The 21,198-nt window shown below is 40.1% G+C and overlaps 1 protein-coding gene across 1 annotated transcript; it reads left to right on the top strand.

Moving 5' to 3' along the window:
* The first annotated feature begins 25 nt into the window (after window positions 1-25).
* On the top strand, window positions 26-20,989 carry LOC582213 (inner centromere protein A). The gene is made up of 15 exons (XM_030988532.1): window positions 26-145; window positions 4,052-4,221; window positions 4,706-4,831; window positions 6,461-8,054; window positions 8,842-9,011; window positions 10,599-10,686; window positions 11,395-11,538; window positions 12,544-12,653; window positions 13,473-13,578; window positions 15,060-15,197; window positions 16,095-16,300; window positions 17,216-17,357; window positions 18,422-18,615; window positions 19,071-19,180; window positions 20,560-20,989. Exons 2-15 carry the CDS (start codon window positions 4,079-4,081, stop codon window positions 20,739-20,741), a joined length of 3,453 nt encoding a protein of 1,150 aa, XP_030844392.1. The 5' UTR covers window positions 26-145; window positions 4,052-4,078; the 3' UTR covers window positions 20,742-20,989.
* The last annotated feature ends 209 nt before the right edge of the window (window positions 20,990-21,198 follow it).

The raw sequence follows: 21,198 nt of genomic DNA, 5'->3' as shown, positions 1-21,198 counted from the left end.
TATGACGTTTGGCTTTATCTGTCTCCTGATTGGCTGTCTTCCCACAGCTGAATTTGAACCGCGAGTGCCAAATGATCAGCAAGTTGGATGTAAGCCTGTGCAAAATATCGCGATTTTTGGATGATTTATTAAAGCAAGTTATACCGTGAGTATATAATTATCAACGAATATAATTTTTGAACAATTTGATACATGTAGAGTTGTGATTATCATGCCGAAATTCATTTTATAATGCAGTAAATACCACTCGACATTGTCTTGTTTACTTGCATTCGCGATTGCATTGTGTGCATGATGTAGGCCTATGTGTTTGTGCGTTGATTGTGTCCCCGACAGGTTCGGGCCACGCCGCGCCGGGGCTAGGCATGTCGCGACGCGATCGTGAAGGTAATCTTAACTTTTTTTTAGGTTGGCTTTATCTGCGACAGCCTAAATAATCGGCGCTTATGCATTTTCACACCGTCCAGGCGTGCTTAATTCTTTCACACACAAGTAACTTAGGGTACGTTTATTATGCTCAACTTTTTTAGGCCAGATCAACTGCAGTGCGAAATCTGAAGCAAAAATCAAACAGCGGTTGTGGCGACATTTTTCCTGAAGTGTGTACAAATTCTGACTAGGGTCTAGTCAGTGTTTTCGACTATTCTGGGCATGATGCACCACACTGGAAAATATAATTTGAAGAAGTCTTTGATGTGAACAGTGCAGTGCAGTCGGGGCGCTGGTCCGAGAATAAATTAAGGATCGTCTTCATAAACAGACCGATGCGTCCTCAAAAATTAGGACCGTCTGCATTTTCGCAGACGTTTCATATTTTTGATCGGCGCATTGGCGATGCAACAGAAGAGAGCAACAAAGATGATCTCCACAATGAAACACCTACCTTACATAGAGAGACTTAAATGCCTAAACTTGCCATCCCTTGAGTACAGGAGAATGAGAGGAGACATGATTCAGGTGTACGAGTAGGGTGTCTGAGCGCGCACCCAATGTTGTGTGCTAAAACCCTTCCCATAGAGATTGTACGCTTCCCTATGTGGTCTACGTGCATTGCGCGACCATCCAAAATTGGTCAATGATTTTATGAAAAAATTTGAAATTCAAACCTTTATAACAAATGATCCTGAAGGTGAAACTCAATAAATGAGGTGTCATATGAAAGAGCAGGTTTTTCTCCATATTCCCCATAGGGGGCCACCCCCAGAATTCTAAAAATATCTTGGTCAAAACAGCTATTGAAATGTTGTTTGCATCCTAGCTCCAAAATTTGCCACTTTCCTGAGCTGCGCCCCCGCGGCTTAAGCAGGGCTAGACGTAAGGATAATATCCAGATGCTTTTTTTTTCGCTAGCCCCAAGGGATCATTTGTTATAACAGTTTGAAAATACCCTTCCCACATTTTTGGAATCAGCTAATTAGGGAGGCGTGAGCTCCGCTCAGTCCAAACCATGGTTACATCGTAACATGTGCGCTTATAGTGAATGAAAGTATGGGTGGCCGATTCTCGCCATAGAACCCGGAAGTGAATACACATTGTAGTCAATGGCAATATCGCGGAGACAACTTGTCTCCGCGATATTGCCATTGACTACAACGTGTATTCACTTCCGGGTTCTATGGCGGGAACGGCCACCCATACTAGTCAATGGCACATATCGCGGAGACAGCGTGGCTCAAGCTTGCAAGTCGCGCATTGGCTGAGCAACTTGCGTACGATATGCATACGCTTGCATATCGCGCGATACAGCTGTTTGGCTAAATTTAGCAAAACAATATAACTCTGCGTGTACGTCTTTTTCGTCGATTCTGAGCAAAATGCTATGAATATTTCAGCGTTTTGAAGGGGCTGTATCTTTTGATAGAAACATCGGCAAGACTTGAAATTTGAAATGTATTATTCTGATTACATTTTTAATTCAAATATCAAACAAAAATGGTGAAAAACGATCCCAAATTGAAAATTGAAAAATCGTTCAGACACCCTAGTACGAGATCATTTATGAGCATGACAGACTCAACCCTGACCACTTCTTCCAACTAGCAGACACACCAACAAGAGGGCATAGTCTCAAGCTTGTAAAGCCGAGGTGTAGGACAAATGTAAGGAAGAACACATTTAGTCACAGAGTGATTGATGACTGGAACTCTCTGCCTGAAGTAGTAGTTCAGGCTCCCTCCATAGACGCCTTCAAAACCAGGCTTGATCGTTGCTGGAAGGAACAGTGTCATATCTCTCAATACTCGAACTGATTTTTTCAATTTCTTTGCTCCTGGGACATTGTACATGGTACATTGTCCAGTCAAGATGCAACCTCTTGCCCCTCTGCCTCCCTTGCATATAATGAGAATTATTATTAAAGAGTATGAGTACAAGAAGATACATGTAGATCAAGAAGATAGACCTGGAAGCTCGACTGCTGTCTCAGCATTCTTCCAGTATTTGCGGTAAAGGTAAAGGTAAAGAGGACGAGATCTCATTCTCGGACCAGTATCCGGGCCCTACTGGTGAAAAGGGGTGATTCCTCATTCCTCGTCCTAAACCCAGCCATCGATGTTGTATTGTCAACATGGCGAAGACAAAGTACGCATGCGCAGTAGTGGCGCAGCAAATATGAATATTCATGCTATAGAGCGTGGTTCGCTCGAAAATGCTGAATATGCGTTATGCACAACTCGACCTTCACATCACAATCTCATTTTCGTAAAATCCCTGATTGTACACTCATAAAAAGGTGCAAATAATGGATTCCACAAATCCACAATGATTTTCTTGATGTATTTTACAGAGACTTTCATGTAATGAGTGATAAATCCAGGGCGCAGATCGGGAAGCCTACACGCGCAGAGCGTCAAAGAAAAAAAGACAGCGAAAACGATGTTTTCTGTTCATTATTCCATGAACATCACGTTAACACAAACACTTGCTGTGTATGCAATGCACTGTCTTAAACATATTAATGATTTTTGTTATTCAGATTATTCCTGTTGTCTAAATGTCCTCAGATTCTTTTTTATTTCATTTCAAAACAAAAATGTACAGAAAGATACATAATAATTGAAGGAGGGGCTGAAAAAAGGGAAGGAGAAGAGATTAAACTACATAGACTAGTACTAGTATGAGGGGGTGACCAAAGTTTGCAAATTTTGTCAGTAAGTTCATATTTATTCGGAAATGACGCAAAAGACTGCAAGAAAAGTTCGTCCCTGGATGGTTTTAGGTTCCTCTTTCCAATGGTGGTGTTAAAAGAAAAGTCCACCCCCAAAATAAGTTTGTTTCGATAGAGGCAGAATAATAAGAAAATCAGGTGAGTGAAAGTTTGAGCAAATTCTGAATGAAAATAAGAAATTTATGAATTATTGAAGTTGTGATCAATCAAATACGAATTGGCAACTCTGTGACTTATTATACGAGCTCTCCTTCATTTGCTTTGTGCATAATATTCCATAAAATCATGTTTTCTTCGTTATTGATGACGGAATATATATTTGTTCCTTGCAGGGGGAGTATAGAAACATATTTGCAATTATTATATTTAGGGTGCATGTATGGTTGAAATTTTTCTTGAGGGAAAATTAAAATTTTAGATTTTTTTAGTACTGAGCAAATGGAAGTTGAGCTCGCATGATACGTCATAGAGTTGCCAATTTGTGTTTGATTGATCACAACTTCAAAAATCCTAACTTCCTTATTTTTAATCGGAATTTGCTCAAACTTTCACTGACTTGTTTCTCTCATTTTTCTACTCCTATTAAAACTAACTTAATTTCAGGGTGGACTTCCCCTTTAATATTGGAACTACATGTATGGTCACACCACCATACTGTTCTATGTAAGAATTTTTTTGTGTGGTCTTTGATTATTGCTTTTTTGTTATGTTTGTTTTCAGCATGATATTTCAAAATTATATAGTGTACTGGTTTATTCAACATAGTACGAGTTACAACAATTTCTTTAACTGAATTTAAGCCTGAGGCATCATATTTATAGGAGATGCAGTCAAATTAATTGTCTTGTTTATTTTCATTTTCTAATTTTCTTCCTTTTTGCTCAGGTTGGTCCATCAAACTACATATTAATAATGGCTGAAGATCCGCCCCTCCTCGGGCTCAGTGTGTTTCAGGATGGAGAAGCAAAGATCCGACACTTCCTCTCAGACTTTGAATCCAAGCACATGAAATGGCTGGAAGAGATCTTGATAGAAGCCAAGATGCATTTTGGAAGGTAGGTCTTTTACTGGATCAATTCAGACAGGCCCCCTGTTTCATAAAACTTGCTATCAATACCAAGTGCAACAATGTTGTGACAAATTTTCTCTCATCCAATGATCCAATCAAATGCAAGAATTTCCATAGAGCTCTTATAACCGTTCTTGGAATGTGTCATGGATAAAACGTTTTGTGAAACAGGACCCTGGGCCAACTCAGTATTAGGTATATTTTGAAGCAGATAAAGAATCATGACTAAGATGACCATTGAAAAGTATTCAATTAATCACAGATACATACTTGTGTGGTTTTTTTCCATCAAGTGCATCTTTTAAAATTTTCATTATAATTTTCATATGAATGTAGGCCTACATGTATATTGAAAAAAAAGGAATAATAATCTGTATTCCAAGTCCTGAAATTCGCCAAAATCTGAAATTCAACCATTCTTTGGGGTCCGATACGTAGCCTGGATTTCAACTCTTGTTTTCTCTTTCCAGGGATGACATTCCTCTTTTACCGAAGACTCCTGCAGTCAAGAATAGAGCACGTAAAGGTCGCGTGGTTGTTCGCAAGAGTTCAATCGTTCCAATCCATGAAGAAACTGATGATATACCAGCTAAAAGGTAAGTGGTTTAATATTCAAAGCTCTTTTTTTTTAACTTGATAATGAAATTGTAATTCCCTACTTTGAGACTATGAAGATAATGCATATAGTGAAAGAAATAAAAGATGTGCATGTACAGTACAGTACAGCATGCTTGACCATTTGTGAAGGCATACCACTTTAGATGCCCTGTTCAGTCATTTTCAGCAGGGATTCAATTGTTTTGGAAGGGAAAATTACTTCTAACCTGCATTTTGCTTTCAAAATAGTGCTGTAGCTGAACCGAACGGAAGTTCGCCGAACATTGCCTGGTTCGGATGTTCGGCAGAAAAATGTAAACGTTTTTGCAAGCTAATAAACTTGTCATTTTGTACCTAATTTTCATGTCATGATTGCTCATTTTATATTTACTTTTTTCCCATTTTCCACCTTTGTGATTTATGCCTATCCAGTGGTGGGCGCAACTTCACTGGCGCCATTTAAATCCCAAATCCTGACCACGCTACGTCGCGATCGCAAGCCATATAAACAAGAATACATGTGCGTGATCAAAACAGGTTCAGCTCAAACCCACTCAACAAAAAATTAATATTTTAATTGTAACCATATCGGACAAATGTTACAATATAAATAATGAAATGAATATATATTGTAGTATGGTATTTATTTATCCAGGAAAAATAGGGATTTCATATTTTTCCTATTGAAAATAAAAACTTATAAAAAACAGTTATTGACGAGCCTGAGTCTCTGTTCAAGATGGGAGCTTTCATGACTCCAACATTAGACAAAAACCGTCTCGGAAAATCTTTAAAAAATATCATTTATCGACAAATTGAAAACATGATTCTTTTAAAATTGAAAATAAAACACGATTCAAGACGGAAATACGAATGTAAGTAGTATTTTTCTTCGCAAATAATTACGTTTAGAGCAGTTTTTTAATGTGAAATTCTTGCTGGTCGGAAGCAGTGTGCACTGTGCAGAAGTCCTCCCGCCCAGTGCCGACCGCCGTGGCTATAACGCTGCTTGCTATTATATTACCAAACCCCGAACCGAACCAAGTTCGGGTGAAAAATTACCGAACTCTGCCGAACCGAACCGAACACGAACATAGCGTCTGACTTACAGCACTATTTCAAAAGCTTTATTGTGAAGGGCAAACATTGATTTTACAAATTATTGATAGAGGATTATTACATTTACAAATATAGTCTAATCTAGAGGTCCGGAAATATCACATAAATCACACAATACAATGGAAACTCGTTATAACGAGGTCCTTGGGACCAAGGAAATTACCTTGTTATATCAGGGTAAAAAAAAAAAAAGAGCCGGGACCAGCGAAGCACCTTGTTACATGTATAAAGGAGCACTTTATACTGAGATTAAAGCTTTACCTTTTTAAATTTGACTAAATGGATGGAACTCATGGGGAAAAATATTTAAAAATGAGGGTGGGGGGGGGGGGGGGCTACTCTTCAAGCTTGCTTGCATGAAAGTAAAACTCTTTAATTTGTTTTGCATTGAACTCTATGTAAATTTGTTGGGGCTCTTTTATGACTTTCGAGGGCAAATTTGCCCTGAGCCCCTTTGTATTTTTTTCCCTGATTGAACTATTTTTCATGAATTTATATCTCACCTGCAGAAGTCGGACTTCAGCCCGTCAATCAACCAAACGTCAATCAACTAAGCGTCAGTCATGTATGTCAGAGTTCCACAAGGATGCCATCAAGAGCGCTGCTCTGATGAGTCCTCCCACTGCCACACCTCCGCGTAAGAAGGTCAAAGAAGAGATTCTGTCCCCTGTGAATGCTGCAGTAGAAACAACATCCGCACCATCACCTCCCTCGGTTACAGCCAAGGAAGAGGTCGTTGATCCTGAAGTTGTTGCACTGGCCGAGGTGTCACCGCCGGCAAAACAGTCCCGAGCAACAAGAGCTTCGAATGTAGCAGTAGAAACAACGTCAGCACCATCATCTCCAACAGTGATTGTCAAGGAAGAGGTTGTTGAACCGGAAATTATTGCACCGGCCGAGGCATCACCACCGGCAAAACGGTCGCGAGCAACAAGAGCTTCGACAAGAGCCTCGACAGCCAGAACGGCAGCCAAGCAAGGACCAAAGACTCGAATCACTGCAACGAAAGGAAGAGGGTCGAAGAAGAAAAGCAGCACAGAGGCACAAACATCACAAGAGGAAAGTGCCACTTCAGCAAAGGAGACGGAAGCAACGGTCAAAGTGGAAAAGGCTGCACCTCCTCCAGTCAAGGTTAAGCCGTTGCGGGCTTCAACCAGAGGGGCTACTCGCACAGCAACAAGCACACGTCAGTCGACACGTAGCAGACTTGTACAGAATGTTAGTCAGTCTCCAGCATCAAGTCCACATGTTAGGGCAGAGGCGCCAGGTTCTGTTCGTGGGAAAAGGTTATGCAGCAAACTGGCTCGTACTCCCCAGACACCTTCAACACCAGGGGCATCTCGCTACAAAGACCACGTGAAGCGCCTCGTCCAGCTCCATGAGACGGAGATCGCCAAGAAACATACCGCAGAGGAAGCTAGCTCTCCCAAACGACCCAGACTGGGTCAAGCTCCATGTAGCCCTAAGACCCCTAAGACCCCCAAGGCTAAAACAGCGGCAGCCTCAGGTAGTCCATTCCGCAGCAGCCCCATCCTAAGCCTCAAGGTCAGTTCCAAAGCTACAGTCCCCAAAGAGAAACCAGTCCGGAAGAATGCTCAAGATGGAACCAAAGCTAAGGCTGTTCTTGGTGAGAAGAAGGCCAAAGAGGTCACTGCGTTCTTCTCAAGTCTCACCTGCAGAGCTGTGGAAGCCAACCCTCCCGCTGAAACTCTGAAGCCGGAAACTTCTGAGGCCTCACAGTCAGAGCAGGAGAAGGCAACGGTATCGGACGCTCCCACCAAAGCAACCATCAAAAATGATCATCGGTCAGATGATGACGATGATGAAGCTGATCCAGTCGCTGCAGCAGACGACACAGCCCTTTCCCAAGACTCCCTTGAGGAATCCCCTGAAAGTCAAGATGAAACGGACAGCCAGTCGTCCACACAAGCCCTGTCCAAGTCGATATCCTCATCATCTGGAATGGAGGAAGATAGCCTAATGGAGGAGAAGGCGATCCCTACAAGGAGAAGCATGAGAAGATCCACTCGGCGATCGTCCATAGCCATGAGCCAGTCTAAACGCAGGACGTCAACATACCTGCGTATGCATCCGGGTAGACAGGTTAGTTAGTGTCGCTCATATTTAGGTCAACTTTCTCAAACAGAAGTTTTTCTTACAGTTCTCGTCTTCTTAATTTTGCAACATAAATCTAGTTCCTTATTTGAATAATTAATTACACCATTTCTACAATTTTCGTCTCATGTTGTCACTTCTAATATTCATCATGAGCTTTTTGGATTAAATAGAAACTGGGTTACAGTAAGTAAAACTAAAGAATTTGAAAAGGTCTACAAATTTGTTTACACTCATCGGGAGTTAATCTGTGATGGATAGGATAGGTGAATTTGTAAGCAAAAGATTGAGATACATGTAAGCTATCAACAATGATTTGTGCACGATAGACTACAGCAATATTCCTAACCACTTCAGATTATTTAGATATTGATACTTATCCCAGATGTGATACTGAATTTTATCTACATGTAATACATTCCTTCAGAAATGAATTTTGAGTCTCAAATTAATCCATTGATCTACATTTGCCACACTCAACCCAGGTGATGTACATGTAAATGGGTACCTGGCAGGAATTAATTCCTTGAAATGCTAGAGCGCAGCAGTGGCTGCCTTGCTAAAGCCAGGGTAATAATCGAGGCAGCGCCAGGAGCGTCACAACCTGATGGACATGTGCACTTTATAAGAAGCCACCATTATTATTATTATTATTTTTCCTGTGTAGTCTTTGAGAAGGTCGAGTGCTAGACTATCCAAACGTCTTTCAATGGCCGTTCATCAGATGGATGAATTATCCTGTATAATCCATCATCTCTTTATTTCTCTTGTGTAGTCTTTGAGAAGGTCGAGTGCTAGACTGTCCAAGCGTCTTTCAATGGCCGTTGTTCATCAGATGGAGCGAGACTCTCTGGAACCAACGACAGAGGAGCCGTTGGCCGCCAGGAAGAGTCCAAGGATAGAAGCTCAGGCAGATGAGAAGAACACATCTAGCAGTAGTACAGGGTATGGACGACAACTTCATTACTACTAATAACAATCATAATACAGTCAAACCTGTCTATAGCGACCGCCCAAGGGAAACACAAAAAGTGACCTTTGTAGACAGGTTCCTTTAGTAAATGATTCAATAACCATTTTCAAGGGAAACAACAAATGTGGCCTTTATAGTCAGGTGGTTTAACTATACCATCGAACTGGCTTTAGAGACCACCTGTCTACAAAGACCACATTTTTTGTTTTCTCATTGAAACATACGTGTACTAAAGGAGCCTGTACATAAAGACCACCTGCCTGTCAAGACCACTTTTCTCGTCTCCGTTGGGTGGTCTTTATAGACAGGTTTCACTGTAGCTACGTTTGTATTGCACATATGTACCTAACTCTGGGAAGCTCCGACGCTGATGCCAAAGGCATTGGAGCTTCCCGGAGTTAATATGTACCCATCCCAAGGCATGCGCGAGATGCTTACAAAGTGGTATTATTACCCAGGCTTTAGCCCAGCTGCCCTTAGGCGCTCCAAGCATTCTAGGTATAAATTCCCAACAGGTACCGTATTACTTCACCTGGGTGGAGAGTAGCAAATATACATTAATGTCTTGCCAAAAGACATTAGTGCTGCAGGGCTTGAACCGCAAACCCTGTGGTCCACGATCGAATGACTTATCCGCTAGACCACGACATTCATTGTCAGCTATTTGCTTTAACATAGAGGTAGTGTTTATATAAGTGACTTGATATTTATAGAAGCGAAGGTTGTGTTCTAGTTCACTAGGGGGAAATAGAGCCTTCCCAAGCTTTGTACGGTATGTCACTTCGGAAGCACGGACAGATGAGAAAGATATTTCCAGGGGGATGTTTCACAAAGACTATAATCAACTTTAAGTTGGACTTAACAATGGCTGGCTGTTTATGCCACTGTTTGCTCTCACCATTTACTGGCATTGGTCTCTCAAGGGACGTACAGTACAAATCATGGTTATAAATCTACAGAATCTACATTTGTTGATGATTCATTATTGAAGGAAAAAATATCTAAAGATCATAATTGTGGAACCAATGGTGAGAGCAACCAGTGGCATGAATGGCCTGCCATATCTACATGTAGGTCCAACTTAAAGTTGATCTTGGGGTTTGTAAAACACTCCTCTGAAGTAGTACAGTGTTTGTTACATGTAAATGAGGTCACTGTAAGCTGTACTCTAGTCTGGGAATCCTTAGTTTAGATACGGTTAATCCAGAAATTGTCATGCCATGAAAATGTCACTAATTGTGATTTGTGAACAGTCATTATACACATTATACACTGTCATATTTATCTTGTTCACTACCAATAAAAACTCCACCAGAAAAAAGGGGGGTGCGAATTGCTACATGTCATTTTGTACTAATTTTGCAAAAGATCAGGGATGCCAGTTTTCAGGCAATAGCCTGATTTCAGGCCATGGCAAGTTATTTTCGAACCGTAGTTTAGGCTTTTTTGTGTACAAATTATTCTAGGTGATTTTCAGGCCCTCTGATCAATTCTAATGGCATCCGTGAAAAGATGCATTACTTGACTAATAATTCTATGATATCTTTTTGAATATTCAGGTCCAGTTCGTCTAGCTACGGTTCCTCTGGCTGTGAGTCGGATGATATCATCGACAAGACTCCTTCACCAGAATGCCCTCCATCTAAGGTAAGTTTCACTGAATTCAATTCAATTCAAAATATTTGTGTTTCCAACAAAATATTACAAATCAGTTATGAACATTTGCAACAAATGTAGAAATAAATATATTGGAAACAGAGAGGTCCACTAAAAAGCAAAGCTTGTACCAGTGTGAACACCTCAAATGGTACTTAAGAATAATGAGTAATTATTTTAACAAGTCCATTACTACAAATGGAACTACGAAATAGGTCGGGTGTGCAAGTGTCAAATTATTGTATTCATTCACTATATGTCCTGTGCACGTTGTACATGTATATTGTTTCCTGATTTTGTTTCTTTTGAAAGTCCCAAATAAGTTATAAAAAAATAATAATAATAATAATATACTGTAGTACTAACGAAAAACTCTGATAAGAGTCGTGTTTGCGAGGTCTCAAATTTTCGGGCAATTATGACCATCATCAGGAGCTTGCATGTTAGCAAGGCTTCTATTGCAACCGGCATAATAAAAAGCGGCAACATTATATTGGGAGCAGCGTAAAAAATATCCTCTTCTTTATCTTTTTGTTGACAAATTTCATGTATATTCAGAATAAATTAAGGTGTACAGGCATTATAATGTAAAAGTGTGTTTGTTTCTTTGTGGTAAAATTTGATGTTTTCCTCGTTAATGTTCAGATTTCTGAAACTAATTATTGCCTATTTATCTTTTGCTCTCTATCTCCTCCCAAGGTGATTCGTCCTCATCCCAAATCATTCTTAAACGTACTGAATGCCAACAAGAAGAAGAAGCTAGTCTGTCCGGGTACACCTCAGTCCGGGAGCGTTGTTACGTCTTTCATACAGAGGAATACACCACAAAAGAGAACCTTCAAGGTATGTAGACTTTTGTTCTTTTGCTTCATGAACCCCCTCCCTCTTCCCCCCTCCCCCCCCCCCCCCCCCCCTCTCTCTCTCTCTCTCTCTTCGCTCTCAATCTCTCTGTCTCTTTCTTACTCCCTGTCTCTCCATCTTTCGCTTACTCTCTCTCTCTCTCCACCTCTTACTCTGTCTGTCTCTCTCTCTTACTCTCTGCCTGTCTTTTTCTCCCCCTCTCTCTCTCTCTTTCCCTTGTTCCCCCCCCCCTTCTATCCCTTCCTCTCCCCCTCTCTCTCTCTGTTCCGCCTCCTTGCATACTTTATTTATGTCTGTTTTTATTTGTATTTCTCTGAGACTGTGCTAGGTTTATTCCCTTGCCAGTGCCACCCTCTACCCAGGTGAACTAAATGGGTCACCCAGTAGAAAAGATATTCCATGAGTGCCTTATGGCGTATCCAGACACCTACCCCCCGGACACCCACCCCCCTGATAACCACCCCCAGTCAATTACCCCCTAGGACAACCACCCTCTAGGATGACTACCCCCTAGGATAGATGTTCACGGGGTAGTAGTCCTAGGGTGTAGTTGTCCGGGGGTTAGTTGACTGGGGATGGTTATCAGGGGGGTAGGTGTCCTAGAACCGCCTTATAGGAGCTTAGGTACACCCAGGGTATTTATCTATTCAGTTCCATATCCTAAAGGTAAGGTGCCTTGTAAAAGTTGAATTAGTTTTAGTGTAAAGATCATTCTGTTCAATCGTACAAGTTACAAGTGTAAAATAAAGAGGAAGGCCTGATGGAACTACAGTCAAACCTGTCTATAGCGGCCACCCAAGGGAAACACAAAAAGTGGCCTTTGTAGACAGGTGGTCTTTGTAGAGAGGTACCTTTATTACATGATTCAATGAGAATCCATTTTCAAGGGTACCAACAAATGTGGCCTTTGTAGACAGGTGGTCTTTGTAGACAGGTGGTCACTAAAGCAGGTTTGACTGTATATGAATTTATTTCATCTGATATTAGGAGCAACAACAAGAAAGAAAAGCACTGTTACTGGAGAAACAGAAGAAGGAGGAGAATATCAAGAGGAAGATGATTGAAGATAGACGGAAGCAATTGCAAGATCAAAAGAGGTAATATTATTTTTAACAAATTGCCATGTTTACAGAGATGCCAACCAGTACGATTAAATCGTATTTAGTACGATAATAAGATTATTTTTTTTTAGGATACTCCTTTTTTGTGTGTGTCAAGAGGTTGGCATCTCTGTGTTTACCACAAACTAGTCCCAGCATTTTGGCAGTTTTCTTGTTTTAAAAAACAATAAACAAAACTCGACTTGAGCTTCAAGATTAGCAGCAGCTTGACACCTTGTGAGGAGTTTGTGCCATTAATACATGCACACAGTTATTTGTAATAATAATAATAATAGGCATTTCTATAGCTCCGTCTATCTAGAAATTCTATTCCAAGGCACATTTATTATTACCCCGGCTTTAGCCTAGCTGCCATTTCAGCGCTCCAGCATTTCAAGGAATTAATTCCTGCCAGGTACCCATTCACATCACCTGGGTTGAGTGTGGCGATTGTAGATCAATGTCTTGCCAAAGGACATTAGTGCCGCGGCGGGACTCGAACCGCGGACCTTGTGATCGACAGTCCGACGACGTATCCACTTGACCACGACACCTCTACTGTACAGATGATATGCTGATGCAGAACAATTGCAAAGAAGTAGTGAGAGAGAGAGAGAGAGTGTTACAGACCTACAGCTTGTTCAGAATATGGCGCTGTAAAGTGTAAACCGGTGCAAAAAAAATGCCAGTTTTTTAAGGTGTAAATGAAGAGGGATGAAAGAGAGAGGCAAGATTATGAAGTGAACGATCGGTGAGCAGGAACATTTTATGTTTATATTGCTAATTTTTTTTGTTTTTTGTTTTTTTTGTTGATAGAACGCGAGAGGATAGGATGAGAAGGGCTAAAGAGACCAGGGCTCTACAAGAGGAGGAGAAGAAGGAGAGGAACCAAAAGATGCAGGAACGTGAGGAACATAAACAGGTTAGCAAAACCATCAACACTTTTATTCTAGGACTTTTACCACCCCTCGAGGAGAAATGTTAGTTAGTTAAACCTGACTGCTAATAAAGCCTTTGTATGCTGTTACTATAAAGCGTCCAGGGGACAGATGGTTTTAATACCTCTCCAAGGGACCTGGTAATGAGGAATGGTAATGAGGTAATGAGGCATCAACTTGGGTACGAACCTGAGACTTGGTTACGAGACCACTGCTCTACCACTGAGCCATTGCCCCTCCTTCATTTTCTTTATGTTAGTGTGGAGAGTATCATAAAAAAGTTGTCCCTTTCAAAGGATGACTCTTCTAAAGCTCAAATGCCCTCATACTTCAAATATCACAAGTATACAGTTCAAGGTTGTGGACCTCACTGTCTTGCCACATGTTTGTGTTATCCCATTTACACATTTCTGTGTATAGTGCATAACTGGGCCAACTTAATGATTCTGAAACCTCACAGTATATCTTTATGCCAATATTTATCTGCTGCACGATCAATATTTTCTAATCACTTCCACGCAGTTTCTTTTACCGTGCAATCTCATGCCCAGAACTAAAGTTTATCTTGACATATATTCCTCACAACCTTTGTCAATGCCCTCCTAGACAACTATGTTGAAAACCATTGCAAATGGTTTAAGGTGTTATAAAAGAACAGTTCTACATGATGAATTTAACTTCAAAATACTGAAAATGAAATAGTGATGCAATGTTTCTAACAGCACATTAGCTATCCGTTCATAACATTCATATCATTCATATATTTTGCTCTTTGCAATTTAGGTCAAACAGCTTTTAATCATCGAATGCATCAGATCCATTGCTCTTTTTCTTACCCCCCTCTTTATATTTGCTTTCTCATTCACACCTACAAACCAGCAATTAAAAAAAAATCCTCTTCTTCTCCTGCTCCAATCACTCCCAAATCATGATTCATATATTTGAGCCCCGTTGCCATCGATGGTAACTACCATGGAAACCTTGATTTTGATTGGCTGTTGAGCCCTGTTACCATGGTAGTTGCGATTGATGGCAAAGTTACCATCAATGGTAGGTTTTATGCAACAGTGCCCTGGAATTCAGATGCAATATGATTTTAAAAAGCATTTTCAAATACATGTACATGTTATGACTAATATTTCATATATAATTTAGGTTGAGAATGAAAATTAACCTCATGCAGATTTTCAAACCTGTAAAATAAAAATTCAAAGCTGTTGCTGTTACACGTTACTCCCCTTTTTAAACACTCTGTTTCCTTTACAATCAGTGGAAAAATCACTTATTTGGTATTGGTAATTCTTATGATGCTGCAATCATCTTTAAACCTAGATGTATGTCGTTGGTGGCTCCATTGCTGATGCAGTATGATAATACTTCACTATACATGTACAGAGACAAAGTGTTGAAGTATCCTTTGAGTATAGTGTTTAAAAATCCCAATGCATTTCCCTCGTTACAACAGACCCTGACAGAAAAACAGAAGGAAGAGAGGAAGAAGGATGAAGAGCAGAGAGGGAAGATATACGAGAAGAAGAAGGCCGAAGCGGAGGAGAGGAGGAAGCAAGAGATGGAGTCCAAGCTGAGGAAAATTAAAGAACAGGTGAAGAGAAATGAGCAATTCAGGACCAGGACAAAGCAAAAACAACACAAATTGTCCAATTTTGGAACAAGTAGTCCATTTGAATCATAACCTTGATAGTCATCCAGTGCTGGAATTACTCAATCATGCATACCATTTGAGCTTCCTTTGTGACATATCATTTTGATTCATTTTCAAAGCTTGCTTTTTCCCCTAATGTCATTTCTTTTTCATGCTCCATTAGTCCATGCTGGCATGAAATAGAAACAGTACCCTCATTGTTGCTTGAATGCATGTTGGTTGAACTTGAAGTGAGACAATCAGGGCAGAAAGCATCGCAAAGCACCTACAAGGAAGCATTGCAGACTTTTATCTCATAGTATTTGATATTTCCATCCTTCCCTTCTTTCTTCCCCCCCCCCCTTTCTGTCTTTCTCTCCCTCTATATCTTTTATTCTCTCTCTCTCTCTCTCTCTCTCTAGCCCTTCCTATCCTCTCCCTCTATAACTTTCAGTCTGTCTCTTTCTCTCTCTCTTTCTCTACCCCCCTTCTGTCTTCCTCTTCCTCTGTATCTTTCATTCTGTCTATCTTTTTTCTTTCTCTCTCTCTTTCTCTCTCTCTCTTTCACTATATCTTTATATCTCTTTTCTCTCTCTCTCTCTCTCTCTCTCTCTCTTTTACTCTATCTTGATATCTCTCTCTGTCACTCTATCTTTATATATCTTTTTTTTCTCTCTCTCTCTCTCTCTCTCTCACTATCTGTATATCTCTTCTCTCTCTCTCTCTCTCTTTCTCACTCTATTCTTTATATCTTTTTTCTCTCTCTCTCACTCTATCTTTCTATCTGTCTATGTCTTACATCTCCCCATGTCTCACCCCATTAACCACCATCTCCTCCCTTCTCTCCCGTAAACACAGGAGGAGGAGAAGCGTCGTCACCAGCACCTGATGGACCGGAGGCGAGAGCACGAGGAGCAGGAGAGGCAGCGCCGGGCCGAGGAGCAGAGGCAGCAGGCCGAGCAGCTGCGTCTCAAGCAGGAGAGACTCAGGCTGGAGGAAATCATGAAGAAGAAGGAACAAACCCTGATCAGGGAGAAAGAGCAGCAGAAACTCAAAGAAGAGAGGTTAGAATCTCGTTTTACATGCCTGATAATAATAATAATAATAATGTTTTAAAGTCCACTCCAAATTTTATTAAGTTAAACCGAAAATGGATTTAAGGCAATATCCCATTTTTTTATTTTTTTTTTTTTTTTTTTTTAGTGCTCACTTTTACCCCTGTGTTTTAGTTCACTCCAAAAAATTAGACCTGAAAAAAATCAGGGTGAAAGATTTCAAGTGATGAAATATTTTATGTGCACTTACGTAAATCCCTGCATATTTTTCGCTAAGTTTGAGAAACCAAGGCAAGTTTCATGATTTGGAAAAGTCAGAATCAAGCATTTTCTCACATAAAGTGTTAAAGGCCGGCTGTACTAGTTTAGTTTGGCTAGGAGGTATTAAACCACACAGCGTGGTCACTGACAGGTGGCTATCTCATCAACTCAGCTCTCAACTAACATAAGAAAAAGAGGATCATGGGGGACCAATGGTCACCGATTAGGCATTGTTTTCTATATAGAGGGAGCAAGTAGCTACAACTAGTACAGTGGGCCTTTAAACTACTTCAGAAAACATGGCAAAGTGAGATGAGAAAAGCATAGTGTGTCACATGAAGATCTTGATTTATTTTTAGATGCAGCACTGCGTAGTAATCCTTTTTTTTTATACCCTCAACAATGATGGAGCCTTGCTCTGATAGATACAAATCATGGACATTTTGTGCTTTGTTGTTGTCTGTGTGTATATCAAGGGTCAAATTTCAATTGTTAGCAGATTATTGAACTTTATATTTTAAAATTTAGTTGCTGCTACTGTTCTGTAATGTTTCCTTTTTTTGTAGTCAACACTTTTATCTGAAATGTTACAATCTGATATACTCTCTGACATGTTACAATGTTAGAATCCTTCGTGAATTATATGAACTTTGACCTCCGCAGGGAGAGAGAGCGTAAGGAGCAAGACAGAAGGAGACAGCAGGAAGCCGAGCAGAGAGAGAGGGAGAGGAAAGCCAAAGAGGAGGCGGAGAGACAACGCAAGATAGCTGCAGAGAGAGCGCTCAGGGAAAAACAAAGAAAAGAGGTTAGTGGAGCGCAATGTCAATAATTCATACCACGGTAAATTCATTCTGTTTCAGTTTTGATACATGGACAAAGTGTATTGTCAGAAATAAAACTGGGACAGTTTAGAATTTGTAAAATTGTTAAATTTGTGGCTAGATCTAGATCTTTACACTCCCCTATGCCAGCACCCTTCAATCTCAATGGTTTCTCGCAAAGCAATATCGACACTTTGCTTTGAGACCTAGTGTATATGGACTTTAGCTTATACACACAGAGCTCATAGGTTTTACACTTGTACTGGTTTTTACTTTCCAGAATGAAGTATAAAATATTTTCTACCTGTGGAAGAAAAAAATGAAGTTAGTCATTCACTCGATAGTGTCTGACATTGAAGTCTAGAAAGTAAACAGGGTTCCTTGCATAATTTGAATACTAGGGCACTGCTAACGTTTATATTTCACAGATAGGACATATACGTGAGATATTCATAATTCCTTCAAAGTTCTGCAGAATTTGATGTCGGCTGCAAAAGGGACATAGTATCTTTAAAGCATATCGCCACTAGTTTGGGCAGGAGGGATTAGACCTTCCTGCAAGGTCACTGACAGGTCTCAATTCAGCTCTCAATTAACATATGAAAAAGGGAGTCATGGGGAACCAACAGGTACCGCTTCGGCATTGATTGCTATATAGAGGGCGCAAGTAGCTACAAGTAGTGCAGTCCCACCTTGAGTGAAAATTGTTATTCATTTCATATTCATATGTAGAGGTGCCGTGGTCGAGGGGTTAAGTCGCCGGACTGTCGATCACAAGGTCCGCGGTTCGAGACCCGCCGCGGCACTAATGTCTATTGGCAAGACATTGATCTACACACATTTGCCACACTCAAATCAGGTGATGTAAATGAGTACCTGGCAGGAGTTAATTCTTTGAAATGATAGAGCGCCGCAATTGCAGCACAGTTTTAAAGCTGAGGTGATAATCTCCAAGTTTGGAAGCGCTTAGTGATTCTAATAAGCGCTCTATAAAAACTAAGTATCATTATTATTATTATTATTATTTCATCCTTTTTTGTATTTGCAGGAGGAGACTCACATCAAGGGTATAATGGAGAAGGAGAAAGCCAAACAACAGGAGCACGAAAGACTCAAGGCAAACATCCTGAAACAGAACACCTCCCTCAACCAGCAGCACAACACCAGCGTAACACACAACTCTACCTTCAACAAGGACAAGGTGGAGAGCTCGCCGCAGTCATATGATCTTACACCACAGAGGTATGATAAGTCTCTCTCTCTCTCTCTCTCTCTCTCTCTCTCTCTTTACTATTCCGCTTTGCTCTTCTTTTTTGTATTTAATGGATGGAAAGGGCTTTCTGAGTTGGATCTCTCTAGAAAAAAAGTTTTTAGGCATCAAGATTTTGAGAAATCGATTTAATTGAGACCAACTCGTTGACTTCCAGATGTCAATTCATTGGCATCATTGCATGTCTCTGAAACAGTATTAATTACAGTTTTTGTGATTTTCAACCATTTACTTGCCCGTTCTTACCAGTAAAACATTTTTCTGACATTTTACTTTCCCAGGCCCAACAGGCCAGTGGTAGTGTCAAGTTTTTGTGAAAATCTGATTTTTCATGATATTCAGTTTTTTTGTGTGTCAAGAAATATAATCTTTTGCTCATTTACATTTTGTGTTCCTCTCTCTCTCTCTCTCTCTCTTATAATATCAGGATCCATGTCGCAGCCTCCGCTGAGAACTACGGTATTGATGATCTCCACAGTGAAGACAGTAGCGATGATGAAGAAGCCCCAAGGAAAAAGATACCAAACTGGGCCCAGGGTAAGCTCAGGCATTCTAAACTCACAAAGCTTTTTTCATTCTATACCTTTTTCTACAAGGGGAGAAGGGGTGCATTCTACATATACAGTTAAAGGGCAAGAGCACCCTGATATTAAGTCAGTTTTAATAAAAGCAGATAAATGAGAGAAACAGATAAGTGAAATATCCGATTCAAAGTAGAAAAGTTATGAATTTTTGGAGTTGTCATCAGTGAAACACAAATTTGCAGCATTGTGACTTATCTGCACTTTACAAACAAATTCATAAACTTTCATTTTCTTACTTATTGAGGATAGAATAGATTTATCTCACACGGGGGTTGTATAAAAACATGTTTTAAATAATTATATTTAAGGTGAATATATGATTTAACATTTTCCTAAGGGAAGATTTTTTTTTTTAATTGTTCAGGGCAAATGGGAAGAGAGCAAAATATGTCACAAAGTTGCCAATTTGCGTTTGATTGATTGCACCTTCAATATTCATAACTTTCTTATTTTTCAATCTTTTTTTGCTCAAACTTTCACTGACCTGTTTCTCTTATTTTCCTGCTTCTATTAAAACCAACTTAATATCAGGTTGGACTTTCCCTTTAACTTAATTATTTATACCTTACCAAGTTTTGTAATTTTGTAAATATGTGAAAAATTGATTTGTCCCGATTATGTTTCTTGAGAATTTGGCATATTCAAGCTTACATCTAATAGTATAATTCAACAACATCCCTAATTCAACCAGCCCACCCTTCATTCTTAAAAAATTAAAGACACACAAAATACATCAAATTTACAAGGGTATGAATAATTTAGTTAGTAACTGTAGTTTTCTTTTTCCAACAGGCTGTCCTTGGTGTAACAAATTTTAAATTATACACTAATTTTACTGAACCTCTTTCATTCTTTAAAATCAGAACTTATTAAACCTACATTTTAAATTGTGTGTTGTATTAGTTTGAATACAAATTTGACTGTGATACTGAAATGTTAATGGGCTCCGGTAACTTGGTATCGGATTCTGAAACTGCTGCATGCTGCAATGATAATTATAAACCTTTAGGTCAGTCAGGAACACCATGACTTTTACAAGCCTGTCTGATTATCAAGATATTCATGATTGAAAATCGAAATCAAATTTTGCGTTTTCTTAACGGTTTTCATAACACTACAGGCTATTGGGGAAAATGAGTATAGTCACTCAAAGATTTTCACTTTTTTGATGCACTTCATGATCATTTTGAAGCGCGATTATTTTTTTTTAGGGCTTCAATATTACACCGTATCACAGACACTGATAACATGTAGGGCTGTGCATCTCAGATTTAACATTGTTAAACAATGCCTTTAATTATGGTTGCATTTTCTGTGGTCTGCCATTTTCAGGTGGTGCTCTGAAGACCGCACTCATCAACCAGCACTACCATCCGCCCGACTTCCAGAGACTCTTTCCCGAGGTCGACCCTCCCGACCTTAGCGTCATGTTCATCAAGAAGAGGGCGCGCTTCACCAAACGTACGAGCTCGGCCGTCTGGAATTCCCCGATCAACCTGCACCATCTCAGATGATGATGATGAGGACGGCCCTGAAATTGGCAATCTTTTTTTTAATGAACCGCCTAGCTAGTTATGGATGAACTCCTCGACCCTGAGGCTGGTGACTTTGACCGTCGTTCAGAAATAAAGCGGCAAGACCGCAAAGTTTTTTATGATGATGACTTAAAGTGTAATATGCTTCGCATTTCTCTATCGTATAACACAGAGCTCGTGAATACACATTAGTCCTTTGTTGCACGCAGTTGCCGTTCAATTCGCACGTTAAAAAAGCTCATGGCGGCTATTTTGCATCGTTTTTTCGTGTCTTATCTGATGGCGCCTTTTGGATGAACCCCTAACCCTCTTGCGAGTGAGCTTTTTTATGAATCCTCGACCTGGGCCCCATTTCACAAAACTTGACAGTTTTTTTTTATAAGCTGCTGAAATCCTTGCTTCTGATTGGTTATCAGCAGATTTGTCACTGATTAAT

Source organism: Strongylocentrotus purpuratus, unplaced genomic scaffold (genome assembly GCF_000002235.5).
Source record: "Strongylocentrotus purpuratus isolate Spur 01 unplaced genomic scaffold, Spur_5.0 spur5_scaffold_17, whole genome shotgun sequence".
NCBI classification, from domain to species: Eukaryota; Metazoa; Echinodermata; class Echinoidea; order Camarodonta; family Strongylocentrotidae; genus Strongylocentrotus; species Strongylocentrotus purpuratus.
This window is presented reverse-complemented; position numbering and strand designations above follow the sequence as displayed.